This window comes from Equus caballus, chromosome 13 (assembly GCF_041296265.1).
Source record: "Equus caballus isolate H_3958 breed thoroughbred chromosome 13, TB-T2T, whole genome shotgun sequence".
NCBI classification, from domain to species: Eukaryota; Metazoa; Chordata; class Mammalia; order Perissodactyla; family Equidae; genus Equus; species Equus caballus.
Window position 1 is genome coordinate 6,549,967 of NC_091696.1, and position 20,496 is coordinate 6,570,462.

Sequence of the window (20,496 nt, forward strand, 5' to 3'; positions counted from 1 at the left end):
TTCCCTCCCGGAGAGAGCCCCACACCTGGGGTGCCCGCGTGGTGGGCCAGCCTCTTCCCTCTGCTCTAGGGTCCTCTCTGGATCCCCAGTGCTGGAGCTCCTCTGTGCATACGGGCCGGCACCAGCACATCAGCAAGGCTGTGGTCACAGTGAAGAAGACAAAGGCCAGCCCCAAAGTAGGAATTAGCTAAAAGTTTCTTTTTAGTTTCATCAGATCACAAGGTTTGGCCGGCAAGCCCAGAGGTTTTTAGAGAAACGGTGTCTTCCATGAAAGGAGCAATGGCATCAGAAAACAAAATTTACTAACTTTCCCTCCAAAAACTTAATAGTCACAGTTGTCTTTTTTCTTTTTTAAACTTGGGCCGATTCTCACCCACGGAAGAACGCCCATCGTGGTCGTGGCCCCCAGAAACCCTCAGTGCTGTGCTGCAGTGCTGCGGGCTGAGATTGGGGAAGCTCCCTCCTCTTGCCCTACCCTTGAGACTCAGGCCAGGCCTGGGTCCACAATGACTACCAGTCTGCAGGGGTTCTGGGTGACCTCTGACGATGCCAGGACACACTGGCCAAAGCCCTTTGATTCGAGGCTTTGGGCTTTGGTGTCAGATTATAGTTCTGCCAAGTTGTGTGCCCTTAAGCGATATAGTTGACATCTCTGCGCCTCAGTATCCTCACCTGTAAAATGGGGGTGATACAGAATGAGTGACTCCTGTTAGATACTCAGTAAAGCTGAGGTTTGCTTTCAGGCTTCACACTGGCCTTGGAGACCCTTAGTGGGTGGAATGGGAAGCAGTGTATGAAGGATTTTGCTAACCAAAAAAATTCAGTTCTTTCCAAAATATGACACTGAGAAAATGGGTCAGCTTCAGAACCCAGATCAATTGCTTAGGCATGACTCTTCAGTGTGGCCCAACGGTCACCACACAAATGGTCTAGTTCCCATGTGCGCCCAGCTCTGGAGGCAGTGATGTGAAGGTCCAGGGTCCCCCCGTGCCTGCAGAGTAGCTGAGGCGGTGAAGCCGCCCATGCGGACTGGTCAGCACAGGTCAGTGTGTAACTGGGAGGTCATGTGATTTACGTTAGTGTGTAAAGTTCTAATACTAGGTGTGGTAGGCAAAACAACGCCCCCCCCCCCCCCCCACGCCCCGCGAAAAGACGTCCATGTCCCAGTCCCCAGAACCCGTGAGCTCTGCAGATATGATGAAGTTAAAGATCTTGAGATGGGGAGAGGACCCTGGGTTATCGAGGCCCAGTATTAGCACAAGGATCCTTAGAAGAGGAAGGCAGAGGGCGCGAGGGATGTGCCGATGGAGTCACAGGTTGGAGTGTCGCAAGGCCCCAGAGCCAAGGAATGCAGGCAGTCTAAAAGCTGGAAAAGCAAGCAGACGAGTTCCCCCGGAGCTTCCAGAAGGAACACCACCCTGCCCGCTGAGACCGACTGGGGCCTTCTGACTTCCGGAAGCGTAAGGGTAAGTCTGTGTCGGTTGCAGCCGCCCTGTTTGTAGTAAGTCGCTACAGCAGCCATAGGAAACTAACAACTCGGTCAGTTCAGAAAGGGGGAGGAGGTGTGGTCTAGAGCAGTTTTTCACACTGAGGCTCAAAGTCAATTTGAAAATGAAACGAGAAAATAACAGATTTTTGCATTGCCTGTAGTAAGTTGTTGCATGATACTTAGGTTTCAGCTGTACGTGGGGTTGGGTACTAGGTCACGATATATATCACTGTGGGTGGTGATCAAACCAAGTTTGGAAGCCAGAGAGGGGAGTGACAGCCTACGTGGCAATCCTGACAGTCTCTCCAGAGCCCCAGCGGTAACCACGAAGTATGTTCCCTTCAGGGCGGGGCAGGGAGGAGAGGTGCATAGTGACCAAGCCCAGTTGAGTTCTCCCAAGCTCAGGATGTCCTTGGAACTGATGAGAGGGGACCCTCTGACATAGCCTGTGGGGTTTCAGTGTAGACCTGAATTTCTCAATTAACTGACACACAACGCCGTGTGGCTTGGAACGGGGTGTGCGACAGGGCGCTGCCCCCTTCAGAACACTGCCTCCTGGAGCAGGACACATGTTCCGGGCCTTGGCCGAGACGGACATCTGCCTTCCTGGGCTTTGCCCACCTCACAAATACGTGTGGCCTGCTCACAGGGATCAGGTGGCAATCCCTTGATTCCAGGGAGAGAGATCCCTGGTCCCCACTCTGGGTGGGCACATGCTGAGACAGAAGGAGATCATGCTGGGGGTTCGTTTCCCTGGTCTCGCGCTGCCTTGGCCAGCCCACAACTTCCTGAGTCCAGATGCCTGGAGCTTGGCTGCCATCTTGTGACCAGGAGGCAGTAAGGCCAATGCAGAGAGGAGGAAGGAGCAGCAAGCCGGAAGGAACCTTGAAGGCCTGGAGACAAGACCAGCCCCTGACCGACTGCCCTCCCCCAAGTCAGCCAGCCCTGAAGTCGCCCCCGGTGTGTGGCTGCATTTCTTGGAAACCCGAGAAGGCAGAAAAGAAGGGGGAGTGTAGCATCTTCATCCAAGGGCACCAGGGGAGGCAGGTTCCAGGAAGAAACGGAAAGCTTTCTCCAAAAGAAATTCTTCCAGCCCCAAGCTCCCCTCACCCAGGATGCTTCACTTAAGGCTTAGAAACTTTGTCCCCCAAGGGAGCCGTTCCAAAGAACACCTCCCGCGGCCTCCCAGTTTGAGGTGTGCTTTCCCACCCGCTGGGTCTTCCCACAATGGCCGCAGGCCTGTGAGGGTGGCGGGCGGGCGGCGCTTGTTATGAGTCAGCCTCGCTTTACAGATGCGGGGAACCGAGGCACTGCAGGAAGAGGGACTTGCCTGAAATTACTCTTCAGGTTGAGTGGCAGAGCCAGGGTTCGGTTCAGTGTTCTAACACCACTGTTCGTTCATTCATTCCCTCGCTCACTCACTCATTCAGCAGATGCGCACTGAGGGCCTGCTGTCTGCCAGGTGCTGTTCTAGGCTCGGGAGAGCAGCGTGAACAGTACAAACAGGGCTTCCGCTCGCACCGAGCTTCTGCATGACCTTTCCATCAATCAGGCTGCCTCGGTTCAGTTTTCACAACGAGAAAAGCGAGTCCCCCGGTGAGCACATCGGTCAGGACGCTTTCAAAGAGACCAACAAAAACTCAACTGGAACCAGCTTGAAAAGTGAAGTAGCTCGCCCAGAGGGGCTTCTTTGCCCTCCATCGTGATCCGAAGTCCTGGACTCCCAGAGAGAGGGGCCTGAGGAACTGAGGAGGGTTCGCGCCAGGCCACCTGGCCTCAACTTCATTGATGAGGCAGAGGGTAGGGATGGAAAAACCCCTGGGGACCACCTGGCCCAAGACCCAAATTCAGGTGGCTGCAAGCAGCCAGGTAACAAAGGAGCGAAGCTGCCCGCGCTGGAACAGAGGGGCAAGAAGGCAGCACTGAGAGACGAGCCGGGCCAGCCAGAGTCAGGCGGGGCGGCCAGCGTGCATCCCTGCCCGGGCCGCATCCTGGTCTTGCAGTGAGGACGCCGGGCGGGGAGGGCGGGGCTGGCTGCCTTGGCCACGCCTTACTGTCTACACCCGCACCGGGCCTGCACTTTTGGCGCCCGGCGGGTATCAGCTCTCGAATGAAGGGATGGTCCCGGCGCGGCTGGGGACCGAGGCCTGCAGAAGTTCGCTAAGTGGCTCGGTGGCCAGCGTGTGAGCCCAGAGCCCGCCGTCCCGCGGTCCGGCTCAGAGGACACCGCCCTCCCGCCCCGCGCTGTCCACTCCCGGTGGGGGCGATGGGGGCATGCGCGCCCTGCCGGGCTCCCAGGTCCCCGCCCAGCTGTTCTCAGGCTGTGCACCCCTCTCTCAGCCTCAGTTTCCCCATCCATAGAGTAGCAAGGGGTGGTCGCGGACGATTTCTGGGCGACTTGGGTCTGTGCAGCCCTAAACCCGGAGGGGTGGGCGGGGCCTCGGGTCTCCAGACCGCGGCCCCTGGTCCCCGCCCCGGTCCCCGGGGGCGAGGCTGGGAGGCCCCGCCCCCCGCCCACGAGGAAGTGGCTGCGGCGAGGCAAGGGGCCCAGAGCCGGTTCGGCGCGTCGACTGCCCAGAGTCCGCGGCCGGGGCGCCCCGAGGTGAGGGGGCGCGGGGGAAAGGGGGGGCGGGATGCGGGGATGTGAAGGGGCGCAGGAGGGGGCGCGTGGAGGTCGGGGGGGCGGTCGGGGAGGGGGAAAAGGGGAGGGGGCGCATGCAGGTGGCGAGTGCGCGGGGGCCGCAGGACCATGATGGTGGGATTAGGGGTCTCGCCTGGAGGTGAGGGGACGAGTGGGCGCAGGTGGCGGGCGGCGCCGAGGGCAGGCGGTGGCCTCCGGGCGAGGGAAACGCGGGGCTCTCGGCGCCCTCGGGGCGCCCCCCAGCCCCGGCCCCCTTCCTGTCCCTCCCCGGCCCCCACCTGCCGACCCTGCCCCGCGGCCGCTGTCCCCCGTTATTTCGGGCCGCGACGGCCCCACGCCCAGTCACTTCCCCCAGCCTCCAGCCTTCCGGGTTCTCCAGCCGGGAAATGAGCTGGCGCCCCCGCCCCGCCCGCCGCGCCACCCCCTCCCCCTCCCCCGCCCGCCTCCCGCCCCGGCCGTCGGAGGGGTCCGGCGACGGCCCTTCTGAGTCCCGGGCGCTGGACCCCGCGGATCCCAGCGGCCCCTCCCTCGCCGGCGGCGCAGAGGAGCAGCCGGGCCGCCCCGCGGGCGGGGACAGCCCTGCAGTCACGGCCAGCGTGAGCCTCGGGAGCTGGACACCGGGCTGGAGGCTGTCCCCGGCTCCTCCCGCCTGGCGGGCAGTGCTCCCTGGAGGTTAGAACGCCCATGGCCCTTGAGGTCTCAGGGCCCTGATTAAGAGTGCCAGCGTCTTCCTTCCCCAGCCGCTGACCCTAGTAAGCAACCTCACCTCTCTGAGCCTCAACTTTCCTTATCTGGAAAATGGGGACCTTTCAAGTCATGAGTCCCAAATGTGATAATGTGTGTAAGACACTGGGCAGCGTGCCAGGCACACACAATATCAATGGGGGCTGTTAGTATTGTCTCTGCTGTTGTAACGCCTGCACGCGTTTACCAAAGTGTCTCCCTGGGTGAACCTAAACTCTGGGGTTTGGGGTCAGAATCCCAAACTGTGCCATCTAGGAGCCATGTGACTTTCACCAAATCTTGCCTTTTGTCTGAGTCTCTTTCCTCCTGTACAAAATGAAGGTTGAAAGAAAAATACCAAAAAACTTCTTAGGTTTGCTTTAGCAGATAAAAGGGAATGTGTGTCAAAGTCCTGGGTAAACCTTTGGCGTTTACAGCTGTCAGTGAAGTTAGTTCATTACGTGTGTGTTTGTATATAACCCAAGTCTTTTCTAATACTTAAATAGTATCCCAACATGTTAATGTCACTCTTTACTTTGTCCATATTTGTAGTCATCTGGACTTTTCCACCCTGTCATCATTATAAAGAGGGTTATTATGAACGTGTTTGCTTAAAAAAAAAAAGTCAGTGGCTATTTTCTTAGCCCCAGAATGAATTTATGCAACCAAAGAGTGTTAACCATTTTTAAGTTCCTGTTCATGTGATTCTGTCCCGTTTGTTCCTACCCGACTGTTGAGAGTTATCTCATTGCTCTCCAGAAAGGCTGCTCAAATTAGCAACAAATGAGACTTTCTGCGCAGCCCTGCCCGCATTGAGTTTTATGTGTTTTTGGATTTTGTTTTGTTTGGATTACTTGAGCGGGTGCTTCATGGTGCCTTGTGACTGTTTTCATTTGTGTCTTAACTTGACTTTGCCTCGTTTGTAAGACTTTAAGAGCCAAGCTGGGGAGGAGGGTTGGCTGGTCGCTGTGTGGGGTGGCAAGGGCTGCTCCACACACAACAGGAAGTTGAGTAACCGCTTAGCACGCGTGCAAAATGGCTTGCTGGCAGCTCCCTCCAGCCTCTGAGCTGGGTGGGGACTTCCCTGAGTCCTGTAGGGCCGAGATCCTGGCTCCAGGCCGCTCCTTCTGGCCTCCCTCATATCCACCCAAGCCTCTGGGTTCAGAGAAGGCTGGCAGAGGTTCTCTGACAGCAAGAACGAACCTACGGCCGGTGCCCCATCCAGTTCCTGCCTTCTCTGGATAGAGACACGAGGAAAGTGTTGGCCGAGGGCGCCCAGGCGGTGTGGGGACAGCCAGAACCTGAACCCAGCGCTGTAAGGAGCGCTGAGGTCTGAGGCCCTTGGCCTGGCAGCCCGAGGCCTCGCCTGGCTGGCTTGGCTGTGGAGGGGAGCTGCATTCTCCCCACATCCAGAGAGGACCCTGGATTGCAGGTTTCCAGGCTTTTCTGATCATTGACCCCATCAGGGAAAAAATGTAAGCACATCCTGCCCAGGAAGTATTTACAAATTGCATATATGTGCTGCTGCAGCAACCGGCATACTCCTTACAGACCATCCCTTAAGGCGGATACGGAAAAAAGAATGTGATTCAGTCATTCAACCATGTTCAAAAAATATTTATCAAGTGCCTACTGTGTGCCAGGCCCTCTAATTGGTGGTGGGGATGCATTAGTGAATGAAACAAATATGCCTGCCCCCGTGGAGCTCACGTCCACACTCCAGTACATGGTCAATGGCGCCCCCGATGGAAACCCACACCCCACCTTACAGACAAACCCCCTCCCAGCCGTCATGCTGCCCTCTCTGTGCCCTGGACGCCCAGCCCCAGGCAATCCTGGGTCCATTCATACAAAGCGCCCACTGTGTGCCGGATATGGGGGAAGTGCTCCTGGGAGCACAGAGAGATCCTGGCTCCAGACTGGTGGGGGTGGTTTGGAGCCAGCATAGAGTCTGTCAGGGTTTGGCCCCCGCTCCGCCAGCCTCACTCTGTTTCTGGATGATAAGGGGCACAGAGCACTGGTCCCAACACAGTCCTCAGGGCGCCCTCCTCTCTCTTTGTCCTCAGCAGTCAGATAGGCCCATGGTGACAAGTGGGTGGATGTCCCTGAGTCCTCGGCCTCAGCCTACCCTCATCTCCACCAGGAGCATTGTGTTGTCAACACACTAGGACAAAGCAGCCCTAATGGCATTTTCCTCAGTGGGGTGGCTGGCTGGGCTGGAGGGGGTGGGGACTCGCCCCACCCTTGGTAGGGGAGATGTTTTCCTGGGAGTAAGACAGAGTTGCCCCGGCAGGGTGGCCCAGTGTGAAGGCTGCTTCCTGGGTCTGACCACATGGAACAATCCACTGATTCCTGATCTAGGAGGCTACAGCCCTGAGGCCACAGTGCCCACAGAAGGAGAAGCCACTCCCCTCTCTGCGCTCCCACTTCCTCATTTGTAACGTGGGGGAGGGGAGTCATCCTCCCTGAGGTCCTGCTGGTTTCAGTTGCTTTGCAGAAGTTAGAAAAAAGTTATGAAAAGGGGGAAATGCATCTTCCTCTCTCCCACCCCCTTCACCCATACCCTCTACCCCCTACCCCCTTTAAGGTGTTGGTTCAGTGGACTAGGAAGTATTGCTGTCTGAATTCATGCTAAAGTGTGATTGGCTGATAGCTGTGGTCTGAACTGCCCTCCCTTGCCTGTCCCAGGCGCCTGTGGCCATCTTTACCAGCTGCTACCTCTCCCACTTGAGAACCTTTGGGTTCCAGGAAACAGCAGTCAGGGCTCCCCAAGTCCTCTCAGCTGCGTCGTTTGCTAGTATGGGGGCTGCCGTCCTTGGCAGACCCAACCTCTCCATCTTCACAGCGCAAGTCTGGATCATCAGCTAGCCCGGCTTTTACAGCCTGGCCCGCATGTCTGGACACTCTTACCCAGACCCCGGAAGGGGCAGAGACGCCCGGCAGCATGGCGAGTCTGTGAGTTGGAGCTGGGACATTGGCTCTGCTGACCAGCTCTGGGCCGGAGTCTAGGGTCCAGGGGCCACCGCCCCCTGGGGCTGCATCCGCAGGCCTTCTTGCTTCTGGGCCGCCTGGGGCTGAAGGGGTGAGGGTACTTGGTCTCAGCAGGCGTCCGGGGGCCACCAGGAGCCTGGCCAAGGGTGGGAAGTGGGCTTCTGGCTTTAGCGCTGGTCCTGCCCTGTCGGTGACCTGGGAAATGGGGGTGGACAGAGGTCACACAGGCCTGGCTCTCCCCCTCCTGAGTCCTGTTGTCTGAGGGGTGGCCAGCAATGACCCCCTGCCCCAGCCAGCTGGACATGGGTGCTGGTGCTGCCCAGCCCAGATGCCGGAAGCACTTGGGGCAACCCCATCAGGCCTGCTGACCGGCCGGCTCTGCAGCACCATCTCTGGGCCTTTGCCGCCTCCCACAGGGGCCTGTAAGGGGTGGGGGCTGTGGCGGCAGGGAACTGTGTGCTGTGTGATCACGTGAAGCTGAACACGCCTGCATGTGGAGCGGTGTGCTTATGTGTGTGAGGCTGAACACCCCTGAGTGTGTGGGAGCAGCGTGCTGGGTGTGCGTGCAAGGCTGAACACGCATGAGCTGCAGGAGCAGTGTGCTTGTGTGTGTGCGAGGCTGAATATGCCTGAGTGTGTGGGAGCAGCATACTTGTGTGTATGCGCGCGTGTGTGCCCTGTGCTGCCCCGGAGCTTTCCAGGCCTTCCTGCTGTGAAATGCAAGCAGGCAGTGTGGACCTGGAGTGAGCTGGGTGGGCAGGACGCCAGGTCCGGTGGGATTTGGGGTGCGACCTTGAGTGGGTGGTCCCTGAGCCCCGGATTCTCCTGTGCGACAGGCTGTGCTACAGCTCATGCCCGCCTCGCGCCTGGGCCCAGACTCAATGCTGTTCCTCCCAGAGAGGGCTTGGTGGAGCCCCGCTGCGGGAGGGGAGAGCCCCCGGGATTCTAGCGGGGCCCCAGCCGGCTGTGCGGGTGAGCTCACTTGAGCGGGAGCCCTTCTGGGGGTCTCCCACTGGCTGCCCGGGGCATCTGGGGCTCAGGCCACAGTGAGGGGCAGCCTGCCAGCAGCCCGGTCCGCAGGATGCACCTGCCAGGCCAGTGGGGGTGGCCACCAGGTGCCTGGTGCCACTCACCTGGGAGCTGTGTGACCCTGAACAGGTGGCTTCCCCTCGCTGAGCCGCAGTCTCCATGTCTGTCATCCGGGGCTGTGGCATCTGAGCACTGAAGTCAGGAATCCATAGAGTGGTGAGAGCTGGCAAGTAGGGAGCGTTCTGGAAATGTTCGGTGGTGGTATTCTTTTTAAAAATTTTTTAATAAAGAACTTTGCTGGGCACTAACAGCGATAAATGACATGTTCATGAAATACTTCTTGAGCACCTCCCACCGAAGCCTTGAGGCCTCGGGGACAGGACTGTGAACAAGGTGGTCGGCGGTGTCCGTCTCCATCAAGCCTGTTGTAGTCCCGTGGGGGAGGTGGACAGCAGGCACAGTCCATGAGTCCAGGGTCCCGTATGCTCAGGAACGATCGTCTGCGGAGAAAATGAAATGGGGACAGGGCAGGGCCGGCACGGGGGAGGTGGCCACAGTTTCCCATCGGTGGGGCTGGCTTGGAGTCCAGACTGGAATGGCAGCAGGGAGGGCAGGAACCGCATGGGCATCTGGGGGAAGAGCTTCGAAGGCCGAGGGAACAGCCAGTGCGAAGGTCTGAGGCCTGTGTGCCCCAGCATCAGCCCCCGGTCTAGCTGGGGAGGCTGCCCCCTGAACAGATGCTGTCCCATCCATGGTGGACTAAGAGTGGCCCTTTCCTGAACACCTACTATCTGCCGGGCGTGGCGTATCGTCTTATTCACCCTCTTAACGCCTCCCGGGGGCAGGATTCCTGTTCCCATTTTGCACATGTGGAAACTGAGGTTCAGAGAGGGCGAGCGATGTGCTTGGGGTCACACAGCTGGCGAGCAGTGCTGCTGGGCCCCACACCCAGGCCCTGCGACTCTGGGAGAGAAGGGGTTTGAGGAAGTGATGGTCACTTTGGGTTTTTCCCGGTGAGCAGGGTTTTGCCGAATAGAACGGGGGTGGGCATTCGGGAGAAGGGCACGCAGGCATGAAATGTGGACAGAGCTGGCCTTGACATCAGGCTGCCTTTTCTGCAGACGGAACAGCATGTGCAAAGGCCAGGAGGCCAGGTGTGCCCCAGGCACAAAGGCTGGCGGAGGGCAGCAAGCTTGGCAGGAAGAACAGGCAGGGGGCCACCAGCAGGGTCGGCACAGCCAGGGAGGAAGGGGGTGGCCTGAGATGGGAATTGCTGGGAGGAGCAGCCTGTCCCGGGCATGGGGCCGAAATGAGCAGAGCTGAGTCAGGAGGGGCGAGGGCAAGGGGAGGCTGCCCATGACGCGCCCCCCCCACCCCAACCCCGTCACTCCTCAGGCCCAGGGGGCTCAGCGGCAGGGGAGGAGGCTGGCGACATGCAGGCAGGGGCTGAGCTGGGACATGGGGAGGGGAGGGTGAGTTGCTGCTCGATCCCAGGGCTGCACCGTCAGTGTGGGCCCAGCCCCCTCCTCCCAGCGCCTGGCTGCTCTCCATGTACCTCCGTCATCCCCACGGCCCAGCCACCTTGGGCCCTGGACACCCCACCAGCCACTCAGGTCCCAGCCACAGGAGCATCAGATGGGTTTTCTGGAGCAGACTGGGACGTCTGTCTGTCCGTCCGCCTGAAGTCCCCGCGCCCCCACCTGAGCGTGAGGGAAGACCCGGGCTCTGGGCGTGGAGCGCTGGGCGCCGCGCTCGGTTTATGAGATTGTTTCATTCATCCTCACCCCGTCCTTCTCGGGGAGCTTCGCCTGGGAGGAAACTGAGGCACAGACGATGAGCGATGGCCTGTCTGGCACAGGCTCAGCACACCCCACTCATGATAGCACCCCCCACCCATCCCTTGTCTCTTCTCCGGAGCCTCAGAGACATCCCATGAGAGGTGCTGTTTTTTGAGGAGGGAAACTGAGGCCCCAGGAGGGAAGCAACATGCCAGGCCAGGGTCAGGAGGCCTCCCCGAGCTCGGCTGGGGCCTGGTCTGGGGTAGGGGCAGGGGCAGGGCTGACTCGGGTCCCCTCCCTGTCCTGGGCACAGGAGCCGAGCGGCCATGGCCTACCACAGCTTCCTGGTGGAGCCCATCAGCTGCCACGCCTGGAATAAGGACCGCACACGTGAGTGCTGCCCCCTGGAGCATTTGTGGGTGCCCACCCCTTGCCCCCCGGAGCACATGGGTGCTAAGCAGCAGGCGCCCTGACTGTGGGCTCAGTGCGGGCTCCTGACCCCCTTCACCGCGGTCCTGAGTTTGAGGAGGAAGTGGAGCCAGGTGGGGTGGTGGGGGAGGTGTGGTGGAGGTGGGAGGGCAGCCCGCATGGCCCTAGCCCCAGGGGGTGTGACAGCCAGGCCTGCCCTCTAGGACCCACAGGTGGGGGAGGGCTCAGGGGCCAAGAAATGATGATGCACCTGCCATGGCAGGTAGTGAAAGGTGCTGGGAAGAGGGAGGCAGGGTGAGGGGAAGCGATGGGGGCAGAGGCGCCAGTTAGGAAAGCCAGGGCGAGCCCTCGGAGGAGGTGACATTTGCACAGACTTGAAGGAGGGAGGGGCGGGCGCAGAGGCCCTGAGGCGGGAGGGCCTGGCGTCATCAGGAGCAGCAAGGAGCCCGTGGCTGGAGCTGGGAGCAGAGGGCAGTAGCAGGGGACGGGGAGAGCTCCCAGAGGTCATGAGGCTGCTCTGGGGGTGTCCGGGGTGGTGGGTGCAGGCAAGGGGTGGCCAGTCCCTGAGGAGGTGTCACCAGAGGCCCAGCAGGGGGCCCCTGTGAGGCAGAGGAGGAGCCCCAGTCATGAAGACTCAGGTGTTGCCTGGGTGGCCTGGGAAGTGGGGACCTGGCACCCACGCCTCCTTCCACTCCCCACCCCCCGCCTGTCTCTCCCGCAGAGATTGCCATCTGCCCCAACAACCACGAGGTGCACATCTATGAGAAGAGCGGGGCCAAGTGGGTCAAGGTGCACGAGCTCAAGGAACACAACGGGCAGGTGACAGGTGGGTCAGGCTGGCTGGGATCACCCTCCTGAGGGGAGGCAGGGGCACAGGGCAGGGCCAGCCAGGGCCATCGGCTCACTCACTGTGTCAAGCAGGATAGTTTGGCTTGCAAGTAACACAACCCTGAGTCAAACTGGCTTAAGTTATAAAGGCATTATGTTGGTTCATGTTACTAAAAAACTCAGAAGTTTGTGGACTTCAGGAAAGGCTTGATCCAACAGCTCAGCATTACCAAGGACCCATTTCTTTTCTGTGTCTCGGCTTGGCCTTCCAGCATGTTTGGAGATAGTGTGGAGAGCTGTTACACCCCCACTCGGTCTAGTAGCACCCTCTGGAGCAGCTTTCATCTAGGTTATGGGCTCTAAGCCCCTCCTACAGGGACACTATAGAGCCACCTCTGCTTGGATGGCTTCAATCTAGTGTCCCCTCTCCACCCACAGGCATCGACTGGGCCCCCGAGAGTAACCGCATTGTGACCTGCGGCACAGACCGCAACGCCTACGTGTGGACGCTGAAGGGTCACACATGGAAGCCCACGCTTGTCATCCTGCGGATCAACCGGGCCGCTCGCTGCGTGCGCTGGGCCCCCAATGAGAACAAGTTCGCTGTGGGCAGCGGCTCCCGGGTCATCTCCATCTGCTACTTCGAGCAGGAAAATGACTGGTGGGTGCCTGGGCAGGACCAGAGTGGGCTGGGAGGGGCCCAGGGCTGCAGACCAACAGGTGGTGGGTGGTGTCCCAGAAAGCACTAGACGGGGTGTCGGGACCCCTGTTCATGTGACCCTGGGGAAGTGGATCCTCTCTGGACGTCGTGGGTGAGGTGAGGGTCCTTGCACAGCCCCGTCTCAGTAATAAGCGTGCAGACCACCCTGCACACATGTTGGCATTGGCTCCCCCCAGGCCCCTGGCCTGCGCGTCTCTTGTCACCCCCTCTTCACAGATGAACAAAGTAAGGCCCTGAGTCAGTCACTTGCCCAAGGAGCCCAGCCTGTCTCACCCCCAGGCCCCCTCGCCAGCCCTCAGCCACGTCATAATCTCCCCTGAGGGCAGAGGCCAGGCAGGACTCAGGCTGGAGTCTGGGAGACTCGGTGGGGGCCCACCTGTCTGTCCGTCTCTCCCACCAACCGTCTGACTCTCTGTCCAGGTGGGTGTGCAAACACATCAAGAAGCCCATTCGCTCCACCGTCCTCAGCCTCGACTGGCACCCCAACAACGTGCTCCTGGCTGCCGGCTCCTGCGACTTCAAGTGCCGGTGAGAGGGCGGGACCCTGACATCCACACTGGAGCAGGGACTGGAGGGTACCGGGGAGTCCTGTCCTGGGAGCCCCAAATTCGTCTTCCAGGCCAGCTCCAGCTCTGCTGACAACGGGGTGTCCTTAGTGAGAATCTGTGAGGTTTTTCTCTTTGGAGGCTCATCATTGGGTCCTGTCTCCAGCCCCTGGAGAGGCTTAGCAGGACGCATCCCTTGCCGCCTCTTAATGTCAGCTAGGTTTCTTTCCTAGGCCCTCCTCTCCTGCCTCATTAGAACTCCCCACCCCTTTAGTTTCCTGGCTTCTATCTGAAGGAAAATGAGTGGGTGTACTTTTTCATACTAAGGTATGAATGACTGATAAGTTGGGGACCAACTCTGCCTCATTATCTTAAGGCCTGGGATGTAGAGTCTCCAGTTGTTGGCTGTTTTTCTCTTCTGGGCCAGCACCCTCGAGTATCCCAAGGCCTGGGATTCTGAATCTCCACCATGGAAATGAGGCTGCAGCAGGTCCAGAGGCCCCACTGGAGCCCAGGGCGTGGAGAGGATGATGTCCTGATAAGGCTTTGTTGGTGGGTAGGAACTGGCTGGCCTCCTGGCCCCGTTCCATTGCATCAAGAGGGCACTGCGGCTCAGCCTTGTCCGAGCCTGAAGGCACAGGTCGTGCCAAGCCGGCTGTGGTCCCCACGAGCTCCTAGCCGGGTGCTCTGACCTCACCAGGCCGGTTTGGGAGAGGGAGTCCCTTCTCAGGCCGCTCCCAGACCCCTGGTCACCCTTTTTTTTTGGCCTCTCCTGGCAGGATCTTCTCAGCCTACATCAAGGAGGTGGAAGAGCGGCCGGCCCCCACCCCGTGGGGCTCCAAGATGCCCTTCGGGGAGCTGATGTTCGAGTCCAGCAGTAGCTGCGGCTGGGTGCACGGCGTCTGCTTTTCAGCCAGCGGCAGCCGCGTGGCCTGGGTCAGCCATGACAGCACCGTGTGCCTGGCCGATGCCGAGAAGAAGATGGCGTGAGTACAGGCCACCTGAGTAGGGGGCAACCAAGGCACAGAGCAGTGGGGGCTGGCATGGCTGACGTCTCTCTCTCCCTCAGTGTTGCGACTCTGGCCTCTGAAACGCTGCCGCTGCTGGCCCTGACCTTCATTACAGACAACAGTCTGGTGGCAGCGGTAAGGAGGGAGCGAGGAGGGGAGCAATGGCCAGTTAGCACAGGTCTCCCAGAGCCCCGAGGTGCCCAGGCAGCTCCCCACTTGTCCCCGTCTCTCCCTTCCTTCCTGCCATCCATCCATGTATCAGTATTGGTCGGAACAGGCTGGCAGTAACGCAAAAAATCCCCAGCTGCTGTGGCTTGACTAGTAAATATTTATTTCTCGCTCACTTTATATGTCCAGCGTGGGTGTTGTGGGGGGCTCTGCTCACTGCTGTGGGGGGCCAGAGAGTGGAGAATCCTGCCCTGGATCCTCGCGTTTCTGCTTTCATTTTACTGGCCAGTGCAAATGACACCGCCACTCCTAACTCAGAGGTGGCTGTGTGTGACGCAGTTCTACCACGTGTCCAAAAGGGCACGACTCTCCCTCTCTCCTCCTGCCCATCTATCTGTCCAGGCCCTTTTCATCCCTCGGCAAACATAATGGGGGGTCTCAGAGGGGGATAAGGCCCGCTTTGCCTAGAGAAGCTTCCAGCTGTGCGGTCTCTCCGGGAGCAGCTGTAACCGGCTGGGCAGGACAGAAGGCCCTGGGCTCCCAGGGGAGGCCCGGATAAGCTTTCCCAATCAGACGCGAGCCTTGCTGGGGGAGGGGCCGCCCCTAGATGCTCAGCCCCACCATCTGGTCCCTGTCGAATACACCTGGGGACACCTGGGGACGGCGGCATTGGCTTCTCGGTAGCTCCACCCAGGTCCCGCATCTGGCCCCCGTGGCCCCAGACTCGTGGCCAGACGCCCCTCGGTGTTGCGCTTTGCCTCCGGCCTCAGTTTCCCCGTGTGCAAATGGGGACGCTGCGCCTGCCCTCGGCCGGCGCTCCAATGGCACCCCGCCCCGTCGCAGGGCCACGACTGCTTCCCGGTGCTGTTTACCTACGACGGCGCCGCGGGGACGCTGAGCTTCGGGGGGCGGCTGGACGTGCCCAAGCAGAACTCGCAGCGCGGCTTGACGGCCCGCGAGCGCTTCCAGAACCTCGACAGGAAGGCGAGCTCGGAGGGCGGCGCGGCCACGGGCGCCGGTCTGGACTCGCTGCACAAGAACAGCGTCAGGTGAGGGCGGGGCCGGGGTGGGGCCAGGAGGTGGGCGGGGCCAGGAGGGGGTGGCCGGCCTGGACTCGCTGCGCAAGAGCAATGTCGTGTGAGGGCGGGGCCAGATGGCGGGCGGGGCCGGGCGGTGGGCGGGGCCAGGAGGGCGGGGCGGGCCTGGACGGCACAACAGCGTCAGGTGAGGGCGGGGCCGGGGCGGGCGGGGCCAGGCGGTGGGCGGGGACAGGAGGGGCGTGGCCGGCAGGAAGGCGAGCTCGGAGGGCGGTGCGGCCGCGGGCGCCGGCCTGGACTCGCTGCGCAAGAACAGCGTCAGGTGGGGGCGGGGCCAGGCAGTGGGCGGGGACAGGAGGGGCGTGGCCGGCAGGAAGGCGAGCTCGGAGGGCGGTGCGGCCGCGGGCGCCGGCCTGGACTCGCTGCGCAAGAACAGCGTCAGGTGGGGGCGGGGCCAGCTCAACTCTCCCCCGCTCCCCAGCGTCGAAGAGCGGGCCCTGACTTAGGAAACCGGTCGATCTCTTTAGGTTGCACAAAAATAGCACCAGGCGCGGGCAGAGCGGTCCATCTCGCTCTGCATTTTTAAGACATGGCTGTAGGGGTGGGGCCTGCGGTTCTCTGGGCCGCCAGGCAGTGACCAGCCAGCTTCTTATGGGCGGCGCCGTAGCTGAAGCCGGCCTAGTGTCTAGAACCTGGAGGGTAGGCGCGAAACTGAGGGTCCCGCTGCAACCTCCCTTCGGAAGTGCGGTGGGACGAGGGAGCGAGAGTCCTTCCAAAACTCCCCAATCCTGCCAGCTACAGGTGTCCACCCCCGCGGCGAATCAGAGGGCAAAGTGTGGCAAGACTTTGCAACCGAGCCCCTCGGCCGCTTAAACCCTCCTGTGGCTGCCTGGTCCAATGTCTTCAGACTAAACACCCTTCCGCGGCTTTCGAGGCTCTTCAGAACTAGGCCTGCGTCCTTCCAGTCTCATGTTTTTCTTCTTTTTTCCCGTCCTGCCACAATACTGTCACTCTGCCCACTCCCCAGACACATATCCTCACGCCCTGCCCAGGCCTTTGTGTACCGTATTCCATCTGCCTGGTCTGCCTTTTGCACCTCGCACATTACTGTTCGTCCCTAACGCAGATTTGTGAGCCCCATTCTTTGTGATCCTTTGTCATCCTTTGTCACGCCCGCTCCCAAGCTGTCCCTGCATGGGCACACCCCATCTCAGCACTTCTCATGAGAGTTGGCTCCCCCAGAAGTTTGGGACCTCCTGGAGGGCAGGGTGGGCCGGAGTCCCGCATGGGCACAGGCTGGGATCCGGAAAGCCCTCATCCTCTTTGCAGCCAGATCTCGGTGCTCAGCGGGGGAAAGGCCAAGTGCTCGCAGTTCTGCACTACGGGCATGGACGGCGGCATGAGCATCTGGGATGTGAAGGTGAGGCTTGCCCCACCCTGGCTCCTGCCAGGCCCCCAGATGCCCCATCCCTCATTCCTGGGAGAGAAAGGCACTGTGTGGGGATGGGGGCGGGGCAGACCCTTGACATCTGGGCCTCGGCACCCTCTGGGGCACCACCCTTTAGGGCTGGGATTCAAACCCAGGTCTGTGTGACCCCAAAGCCCAGATCCTCTGACCTGTGCTAGGCTGGGGGCTGGGGTGGGTGTGGGCCAGGTCCCTGCAGAGGGGCTGTCTGCAGCACAGCTGAGAAGCAGCCTGTCTGTTCTGCTTGTCTCCTTCCAGAGCTTGGAATCAGCCTTGAAGGACCTCAAGATCAAATGACCTGCCAGGATTATGTTGCCCTCATCCCAGCTGCTGGGGGAAGGGGTGAGGGAGGCTACGGTCGCTTTGCTGAATGTTTCTAGGGTACCAGTTTGGGGCGCCACAGGAGCTGCTCCCTCAGGAGGGGAGGGGAAGGGGTGGGAAGCTTTTCTTATCTGTTGAAGGAACACGTGCCTTTTTCTTAAAGAAATGCTTTCGTTTCTTGTAAAAATTATCCCCAAAGCACTCTGCTGGTCATGAACTGCTTCAAAACTGGAGGTAATAAAAATGCAATTGTAGAAATGCTCGCCTGTGTCTGGGAGGAGTGATTGGTTTTCGCACAGTCATAGGTGGCTTAGTTTTGCTTGCCAGCAAGATCGACCCTTAAACCCAAGGGCCTTCCCCGCTAGTCCACCTGGGGGCTTCCAGGACCGGGTGTCTTTTCTGTCATTCCTTCAGTTGTCAGATTCCTAGACAAGTGCTTGCGTATTCCAGGCTGGTTCTGGGCTTCAATGGAAATTTTATCATTTCTCTATTTGATGTTTGCGGTTGGTTTCTGGTAAACGCTTACCGTTTTTTTAGGACGATTGTTTTTCATTCCTGTTTTATTCAGAGGGTATTTCTGATCGTTTAGTCACCTGCTTTTTAGTTACCTATTTACAGAGTCATGGTTTTTCTCTTCCAGTCTAACTAGGTAATGAATGACACCAACACGTCTCCTAATTGTGAATTCTCCCACATCTGCAGGACAAAAGGTATCTAAAGTTGCCTTCTCCCCCATTGTTCCAGGGCCTGTCGCTCACAGGAGCCTCCTCTGTTGGAAGAGACCCTATCGATTCTCTTTAAAATCACAATGCGGGAGAAATTCTAAGACCCCAGGAGACAGGCCACACAGCTCTTCCTGTTTACTAGATGCAGTGTCAGGGTCATCCCCGTCTGTGCCAGGCCTCTGCAAAGTGAGGGCCTGGGATGGCTCCCCGGGGTTCTGGTCCTGGAACTGATTTCCATCTCTTCCTGCAAGACTGGGGCCTGTCCTGGTTCCTGGCTAACCTCAGGGCTGAAAACGTGGCCCCAGAATGTCCAACCAGCGTTCTTCCCCTTCTCTGAGCCCCCGAGGAACAGGTTTTCCCCTGCTGTTGGAGAAATATGAGCCCCAACCACGCGCGCGTTTGCATGCAGGGACCTCAAAGACGGCAACTGTCCTCCTTCATTAGACTTGAGTCTTGGCTTACAATTGACAGGCTCAGTCTTCTGCTTCCCACGAGGGAAAGGTATTACGTGGGACTGTTGGGGTGGGGCTGGGCTTCTCCAAGGGTGGCCGAGGCTCCTGTGACAGGCGGGAAGTCCCATCAGGAAAGGGGGGGACCCTGGCCCCTGCTCCATGTTGCACGCATCCCCTAGTGGGTGCTGGGACCACTGGCTGGGCTCGCTGGGCCTGCCCTGTGCCAGGCCCTGCTGGATGTCGAGACAGTTGAGGGGGCACAGTTGCTGCCTTTGAGAAGCTCACAGTCTGGTGGGGGAGATGACAACCCAGTGTCTCAAGAAAAGGAGGGGTTGGCACCCACGGAGGGTTCCAGGAAAGTAATAGCTTGCACAAAGGGCTGTGTGCAAGAGTCTGGCACCTTCTAAGAGCTGTAGGACTGATGGAGTGCAGGACAGGGATGAGGTGGAAGGCGAGGCTGGGAAGGTCCCCAGGGACCAGTTCCTGGAGGCCCTTGGCATCATGGGCAGTCAGGCCACTAAAGCTGGAGAGACACATGGCTAGGTTTGCATCCAGAGGCCAGATTGGAGGCCTGCAAGGAGAGTGCTGACTGTGTGGGTGTGACAAGGACCAGGGCAGTGGGGGTGGAAACAGCAGGGGCCCCGGGGACTGACAGGATGAGGGGACGAGGGCCAGGGAGGAACCAGGACGGCTTGGGCGACTTGGGTGAATGGTAGAAGACACAGTTGGAGGAGTCCTAACACACCAGTCAGCGTGTCCTCCCTTGGGAAGGAGGCCTTGTCATCCCCATTTTAAAGAAAACCGAATGCCAGAGAAAGAAGTTACCTCCCCAGAGTCTCACAGACAGAAACAGGCAGAGCCAGGATCCAAGCTCAGGTGGGACAACCAACCTCCACTGGAGGGGCATCTGCTGAAAGACTCGCTGTGAGCCCGGGGCTCTGCCTGGGCCAGCAGGGAAATGCTTTGAGGAGCTCTTGTCAGCACACCACCCAGGTAGGCAGGTGACATCTGCAGACCCGCTCAGAGGCCTGCAGGCACCAAGGAAGCCCTTGCCTCTGGCCTCGCCCCAAGGTCAGACAGGAGCAGGGCTGTCCTGGGCACAGAGAGGCTTGCTGGCTGGGGCCAAACACAGCCCCTTCCGGCCGGCCCTTCATGTGGACCGAATACTTCCAGCACGTGTGTTACAAGACCCCTCATTAAGGCCGGTGTGGCCCCAGTTCTGCTGGCTGGCAGCACCCGGAGCCAACAACAGGCCGCTTCGTCAGCCAACCTTCGCCTTCCTCGTCTTATCAGAGAACTTCGTTTCTGTGACACAGACCTGAGTCTGGGCAGCAGCGGCTGCACGACCTCCTCCAGGGACTTCCAGGTTTGGCAAAACCTTTGAGGTAACTCCTGCTTCAGGGCCAGGGTCAGAGGGGTCTTCCGCAGGCCAGGGTGACCTGCAGATGCTGGCAGCTGTGGTACCCCTCCCTCCTGGGGCTGTTGATCTCCAACATGTCAAGCCCAGGGGGTGTGGCAGAGGTCACTGGGAGTCAGGGGCTTGATTCCGTCTCTGCCGCTAAATCTGTCTGACTTCAGGCCAAACCCCCTGCTTGGTGCTATCACTGACCTCTCAGGACTGTGTGCAAAGGATGCTGCTGTCGTGAGATGGAGCGCCCCTCACGGTGGGGCGCAGGGACCGGACAGGCACTCTGGTTGCCCTTCACTGGGCCTGAGTCTGCAGGTAGCCCACACGATGGCGCTAAGCCTCAGTTCCCCCACCATACAGGGTGGTAAGGACTGAATGAGGTAATGCCTGGCAGTCATACATACCTCCTCCCGACACTGAGATCCTGAGGCTTTCACCACCAGGGGGCACCTGGAGACAGCACAGGACATTGAAGCGGGGTACTGCTGCTCCTGCCTGGCCCGACGTGGCGGGTTCCTGGCCGCTCTGGCCTGAGGCCTCTACTTGATTAAAGAGGGGAGGGGATCTCTCCCAGCTCAGATGCCCAGGGTCAGTCCCCGCACCCTGCTCCTACACGTGGTGCCACCTGAACCATGTAGGGCAGGCCCTGCCTGAGAACGATACCTCAGAGTGACACCATGCCCTGCTGGGTGAAAATAGCCCAGCACGGGGTCCAGGAATGGCTATCGAACAAGCA

General features: G+C 59.8%; 1 protein-coding gene and 1 long non-coding RNA gene across 3 annotated transcripts; one reads left to right on the forward strand and one right to left on the reverse strand.

Moving 5' to 3' along the window:
• The first annotated feature begins 3,739 nt into the window (after positions 1 to 3,739).
• On the forward strand, positions 3,740 to 17,437 carry ARPC1B (actin related protein 2/3 complex subunit 1B). 2 transcript variants are annotated; one of them, XM_070231429.1, is made up of 10 exons: positions 3,740 to 4,091; positions 10,965 to 11,041; positions 11,802 to 11,906; positions 12,347 to 12,569; positions 13,050 to 13,157; positions 13,954 to 14,160; positions 14,244 to 14,319; positions 15,196 to 15,401; positions 16,719 to 16,809; positions 17,113 to 17,437. In XM_070231429.1, the coding sequence occupies exons 2-10, from the start codon at positions 10,978 to 10,980 to the stop codon at positions 17,149 to 17,151; spliced, it is 1,119 nt and encodes a 372-aa protein (XP_070087530.1). In that variant the 5' UTR covers positions 3,740 to 4,091; positions 10,965 to 10,977; the 3' UTR covers positions 17,152 to 17,437. The 2 variants fall into 2 exon arrangements, with proteins under 2 accessions (XP_070087530.1, XP_070087529.1); XM_070231428.1 differs by lacking the exon at positions 3,740 to 4,091 and adding an exon at positions 7,451 to 7,808.
• On the reverse strand, positions 6,456 to 10,692 carry LOC138917063 (uncharacterized). Its single transcript, XR_011424517.1, has 3 exons — positions 10,429 to 10,692; positions 8,978 to 9,373; positions 6,456 to 8,039 (listed from the first exon to the last, which is right to left on the reverse strand). It is a non-coding gene; the product is annotated as an uncharacterized lncRNA (long non-coding RNA).
• Positions 17,438 to 20,496: the final 3,059 nt, after the last annotated feature.

Coding starts and splice junctions, on each gene's coding strand:
- ARPC1B (XM_070231428.1), top strand. Junction 13,158..13,953: donor TCCTGCGACTTCAAGTGCCG/GTGAGAGGGCGG, acceptor CTCTCCTGGCAG/GATCTTCTCAGCCTACATCA. Junction 15,402..16,718: donor CTGCACAAGAACAGCGTCAG/GTGAGGGCGGGG, acceptor TCCTCTTTGCAG/CCAGATCTCGGTGCTCAGCG.